Below are 6,562 nucleotides of genomic sequence, written 5' to 3'. Positions count from 1 at the left end.
TGTGTGTGTGTGTGTGTGTGTGTGTGTGTGTGTGTGTGTGTGTGTGTCTCCTCCTTTGGTGGAAGCAGGAAGAAAGATCCCCATTGTAGTCCCCACGACGTGGGGCATACCACTCGTGTTCTTTCGACCTGCTCATTGGTTGGTGCTGAAATGAGGACAAGCCAGCCTGGAGTGGGAGGAGCAAGAGGAGTTTTTGCATAGCTGAGTAGTTTTTAGGGCCCATCAGAGATTGTGCCTGGGATGAGAGAGAGTTGGCTGAGACTTAATCTGACAAAACTGAATTGGGGGAGCAGTGCAAAGCATGGCCAGCTGTGTACCAGAGGAGTATGCCCATGTGACACAGGTTCGGAGACTGCGTGTGCTGTTGGATCCCCACTGCTTCTGGATAGCCATGTAGCAGCACTGGCCAAGAAGTGCTTTTTTTTCCTATTAGTCCTTAGCTATAAGGTTGTAGCCTTTGTTTTTGGATGTAGGCGTCGCTACAGTTATCTATGCCTTTTGTCATCTCAAATATGGCCTACTCTAATGAGTTCTGCAGGAGACACATTACTACATGTGTATATTACTGGAATGTCTTCTACATGGGACTATAGCAGAAGAGTATTCAGGAGCATCAGCTCAAGCAGAATGCAGCAGATCATTTGTTTAGTGAGGTGTTTCGCAGGCAGCTTATTCCACAATTATTTCCACTGATTTCCGGGTCATTTTCTGTTATAATTCAAGGTATTGGTTTTGACCTAAAAAGCTCTAAAAAGTTTAGGAGTACTTGTGGCACCTTAGAGACTAACAAATTTATTAGAGCATAAGCTTTCGTGGGCTACAGCCCACTTCTTCGGATGCATATTGTGGGCTGTAGCCCACGAAAGCTTATGCTCTAATAAATTTGTTAGTCTCTAAGGTGCCACAAGTACTCCTGATCTTTTTGCGGATACAGACTAACATGGCTGCTACTCTGAAATCTAAAAAGTTTGGTACCTAACTACCTGAGAAGTTGCCATTCACCCTTCAGGCCAGCTGAGCCTCCTGGGTTCCATTTTTGGTCCAATGGAGCCTGAGTTCATAGATCTTAGGCTCCAAGAGCTTTGAAGAGAGGGAGGATTGGAAGAGGTGATGTCTGCTTATTTTATCTAATCTGTATCTGTCTGTCCGTCTAGGGTATTTAAGGCAGAGGCGTAGCGAGCGCCCTCCATACCCTCCGACCGGAGGGGGCCCCGCAAGGAAGGGGGCCCCTAAAAGTGGCAAAATAAATACCGCATTCCAGTTTCTGCATTGTAAGGGGCCCCGCCCGGACATATGTTTGGAGGGGGCCACCATTCGGAGGGGGCCACGTTCTTTGTTGCTACGGCCCTGATTTAAGGCATTTATCACTTTGGGATCTACGCACATTCCTCAAATAACCAAGGCCCTTCCTCTTTTTTTACTTAGTGGTCTTTTCCCCTTTCTTTTAACTCTACTAGTTCGTTTAATAAAGTTGAGAATTCTTGCACAGGGCTTTATAAACATGTGTTATTAGATTTTAAATCTGTTTTGAAAGTGCCTCTATCCTACTCCTTCCTAGTAAAGTGACCTTTTTAAATGGAGGGAAGTGGGTTTAGATGACAGTCATGATAAATGCGGTCATGTTCACTCAATAAAATAAGGCCCAGTGCATTTGAGGATAAATCAGTGAAATGTACAGCCCCACCTGTCTGTCTCCATCATTCATTTCCACTGTCACTTTCACAGTGGCTGATGGATCACAGTTGCTGTAAAATTAGACAGCCTTTAATCTCATTTCATCCTGATTAGCTTCTCTTTACCCTTTCCCTCTAACTCACTGACTGACACGCTAAAAACTCACACTGGGCTGTGTTTGAGCATGGCATACAAACTTCTCTTCAAATACCTTTTTCGTGGGGCAGGCAGGTGTTCACCTGAGTTGAAATCTAAAAATGAGAGGCTGAGATTCATGTTATTAAAATAAATCAGCAACCAAAGGGACAGATAGAAAATTAATGAGAGTGTTGGTCTATATGGCCAGACCATGTGGTGGGCCAAATTCTGCCCCAGTTACATCCTTGTAACATGAATGGCATCAATAGATTCCACCAATGCTATTGGAGCCTGAATTTATCTTTTGGTTTGTTCCACCCATATGTTTTGATTATACATTATGAAAAGTTAGGCTGTGTGCAAAACTAAGACACCTGTTTTTTAAAAGTTACATTTTAGAACTAGAGGTTTTTTTCTCTTTTAAAGGGCATTTTTAGAGCGATAAAATTTGTGCATTCTCATAGTTTTCATTCATAACTAATTCAGAATTATGAAGGACACTGAAAATGCTTAGGTGTTAAAAATGTAGCTTTGGGGATATTGCAATTTCAGGGCAAGAAGGTCCTCTCAGATACTAACTGATATTCTGCCTCCTTCAGAGCTTGCAGAGCACAATATCACAGTCGAGATTCATGTAGCCCTGAGCACAAAATGTTGCCTGTAATGTTACAGGAAACTAAGCAAAGCTAGTGTAGACTCATGTCATAGTCACCTCTTCTCTTAAGGCCCAATCCTGCAGCCCGTACTTAGGTAAACTTCCCATTAACTTTATTAGGAGTTCTACCTGAGCAACAACTAAAGGTTTGGGCTATTAAAGTCCAATCCTGCACCAATTAAGTCAGTGAGAATTTTGCCATTTAGTTCAGTGGGAGCAGGATTAAGCCCTTAGTTTTCAAGGTTTAGTTGTCCTCATAAGCATGGGACTCTTGGATACATGATCATTTATGTGCATGGCAGTTGCTGAAAAACTGAATATAATTTCTTCCTCTATTGACCCTCTGTTTGTACCAATGTGAGGGAGTAAACAAAGTAATGCAAACACAAAGGGTAACAAATATTTGTGGGTGATGTATTGTGTGCATTTTGTTTTTTGGTAAATGCAAGATCTTTCAGGAATTGACTAAAGGAGAACAAGAGAGAACTTGGTTATGGAAACAAGTCATTGGCTTGATCCTAATTTTACAAACTAACAGAGTAGCTGTGTAGGTATTAGTAGGTGGCTCTGCTTGCTAGGGCTGGAGAGTCCCTTTTTGGCATGTAGAGAAAGAAACACAAATGTCCTATGGAATACAATCTCATCTTGCAACCCATGCTACATGAAAAATGGCTAAGGTCCAGTTTATAAGATAAGGTTTACAAAATGGGGAAAGTGACTGAGATTTAAAGAATGGGGAAAATATTTTGCATTTGGGAGAAACACTGTGCATTGACTAATAAGATATCAAAACCTCTGGTGTTTAAATTCGTTCAGCATGCTAGCAACCTGTATATAGTAAAAATCCCTATAGAGTGTCTAGTCCCAGTTACTTCATGGTTGTATAAAATTTACCAGTAGCAAATAACCTTCATTAATGCATTTCCACTAAACCAGGCTGTGTAATTTAAGAATTGCTTCACTTATATGGCTTGTAAGAGCACAGACTATGAAAATAATATTCGACCTTTACTAAAAACTAAAAATGCACCTTGCTTATTCATCATTGCCTTGCAAAAACTTCAGTAAGAAGCTTAAATGAGCCCACTTGATCTTTAAGAAAATGTGTCCTAAATAACAAAGCTATGCATATTTCTTCTTATTATTATTTGCATATGCTATACTGCACAACTGCATTCTGAGACAAATAAAAGATAATAAAACAAATGAAATGAGAGATATATCACCCAAAATAATCCAAGTGTGAGATAGGCTGCTTTTTTTTTTTTTTTTTTTTTTTGGCATTGGCAAAAGAGCACAAAGTAAGAGCTGGCCCTGAGTCATATTGATTTCCCACTGCAGTGGTTTCCTAAGTGCTCTGTTGATCCGTGTCAAGCAATAAGTTCCCTGCCTGTACATGCACATCACCTCCCCATTTGTCCTCACCTAGATTTAAGGTGCCCATATGATGAGCTGAACAAGGACATCATTTTTCCTACTGGTGTCACTGGGCCAAAACTACTGCATGTGGTACGATAACTAATACCATGTTAGTTTACATTTACCTTATGATATTACAATAGTGCTGTATAACACAGATCAGTACACATTATGGTATATAAGCAGTCTGTTTTTGTACCTTAGCTCTTGCTGTGGAAAATGGAAATGAAACGAAAAATAGTCTGATGGTTTTAGCCAGGGCCTATAATAACAATCCGAAAAACACCTCCCAAAAAAGGATATTGCAGACCTAATATCACAGTTTTGATCTTTGTTAATGAAGGGCTTCCTGATTAGATGAATAGAAAATGTGCGGTTGTGCTGCTAATGACATTGTACAGGAAATTAAGCGTATACATTTGGAGAAAGCATTAAATCAGCAGGACCTTAATTTAAAAACTTAAAACTGTATGGAAATGCAGCTTGTTCATTGCTGTGTAATAGAAAGCTAGTGAACACACTGACTCTTGCTGTGGAAGCATTGCCAACAGAATAAAGCTGGGATGAGGTTTTTTTAATGTGTCCTAGAATTTTCTGTCTTATTTTCAGAGAAATATCAGACATCTTGGTCCATTTTCGTGTGTCTCTTATTTTTAGAATGCCCGTAGATGTCAGTCGGACAGGTGTGGGTAGTCTTAGTAACCATATTTCATGTAACATGGTTATTCTTCAGTAATTTGCAGGATACCCTTATGTGAAATTATTGTTAATCGATCGGATTCTGGCTGCTGCAAATTCACTGCACATACATATTTAGAGCTATGCATTACCTACATATCCAGTTCCAGATTTTGTAGAGTCATGTTTTGTACCTTTGCTAAAGTAAATATTTTTAAATAAACAGAGTGCTAAGATAGAGAATGATAAAGAATACTTTGTTTTATTTGCAGTTATGCCATATAATAGTGCCCATCACTGTGTTGTGGAAGTAGAAAATTTCTTGTTCGTTTTGGGAGGAGAAGACCAGTGGAACCCGAATGGTATGTACACAACATTAAAAGAGAGCATGCACAGATTCTAATATATCACATCAAGTGATGCAGTAGGCAGTGAATGATCCTGATTGAGTTATTGAACTGGTTAAGATCACTTATGTCCCAGCCAGTGACATAATAAATATCTGGAGCTTTAGTTTCTCCACTATTCCTCAGGTCCCATCCCTTGGGAAATCCCACAGGCATCAGAACAGACTCTTTCAAGTGAAGGCACCAGGCAGCAGCTGTTAAGAATTTTAACCCTCATTTCCAGTTTCCTTCCAGTCATAATATAATAATGCTGTTGAAGTAAATGAATGCTCTCTTTCCAATGTCTAACCAGACACTTGCAGCTAAAGTTGTTAATGTGTTAATTATCTAGAGTCTCAAGCCTCTTAAACTGGTCCTTTTTCTAGTCTTGTACAAGAGCTTTCCATATAGATTATCTGCTGGTACCTTCTTTTGATTTGATTACTTCATAAATTTACTGCAAAGAGAAATTAAACAATTTAACAGGCTTCTGAGCAAAGCAAAAGGAGAACACTGTGCCTTGCAAAATTCACAAAATTGTCAAGACATTGTTAGAAAGCTTGCACATGAAGAACGAGTTGTAGTTGTAGCAGTCTGTCTAACAGAGATAATTATGACTGAGAAACCATAAAACAGCTTGCAGGTACACATTTTTACTTTAAAACACCAGAAGATCCAGCTGAAATTACATATACTGCATATATTTTATTGTGAATGCCCCATTTCAGCATCTGCACGAAACCAAATTATAGAAAATTGTTACATCTGTTCACTTCCTAAAATCTGAGGCAAACAATCCAGTCTACTCTATAAGCATATTTCCGGTGCAGTTAAAAACATCACTAAATGTCTTGAGAGAAAAACCCTTCATCTCTGTTGTTGAATCTCCTGTATTCTAAGCAGGAGCTTGTTGTACATGTTGTTTCATTTTAATTATTATTAGTATTGTGGTAGTTCCAGGCTCCCCGGCTGTTTTTTGGTGCTCCATTGTGCTAGGCGCTGTACATACACATAGTAAGAAACAGACCCTACACCAAAGTGTTTACAGTTAAGTAGTCAAGACAGACTAAAGGTTTGAGAAAGGAAGTATAAGTATTCACATTTTACAGATGAAGAAACTGGGATTAAGTGATTTGAACAAGGTCCTACAGGAAGTCTGTGGCAGTGGCAGGAATTGAACCCAGCTTTCCTGACCAGATGGTCCACCAGTCCATCCTTCTTAATATCTTAAGTGCAAAGGTATCTAAATCAACTACTAGAGCCTGAAGTTCATTCTGTGAGTTGAAGACACTCCCCCTAGGAGTAAAACAACTTCCATGTAAGAAATTGGCTCACAGGATCAAGTTTTTCAAACTCTGTAAATACCAGATAAACGTAATGTGTGAACAGAATGAATCTGGGACAAGAGCACTAATGATATTGGTGATCACTATACACATATACCCCAATAAAGATGGATCTGATACATTACAAAAAATTGGACATGAATGTCATCCACTATACATTGTCCACTTATTCCTGGACTTCTTCTATACTCTATTTAGACTAAATAAAGGATGTCATCACTACACACACTAGGCCCAATATCATTTACATTAAGGGCCTTTTATAC

The 6,562-nt window shown here is 39.2% G+C and overlaps 1 protein-coding gene across 1 annotated transcript in view; it reads left to right on the top strand.

Moving 5' to 3' along the window:
- KLHL14 (kelch like family member 14) overlaps positions 1 to 6,562 on the top strand; it is a 76,725-nt gene that overhangs the window by 47,597 nt on the left and 22,566 nt on the right. The window contains exon 3 of the mRNA XM_024195360.2: positions 4,837 to 4,926. Within this exon, the coding sequence (XP_024051128.1) occupies positions 4,837 to 4,926 (90 nt within the window). The remainder of the gene's footprint in view (positions 1 to 4,836; positions 4,927 to 6,562) is intronic.

This window comes from Terrapene carolina, unplaced genomic scaffold, assembly GCF_002925995.2.
Source record: "Terrapene carolina triunguis isolate 2854851 unplaced genomic scaffold, T_m_triunguis-2.0 Scaffold58, whole genome shotgun sequence".
NCBI classification, from domain to species: domain Eukaryota; kingdom Metazoa; phylum Chordata; order Testudines; family Emydidae; genus Terrapene; species Terrapene triunguis.
This window is presented reverse-complemented; position numbering and strand designations above follow the sequence as displayed.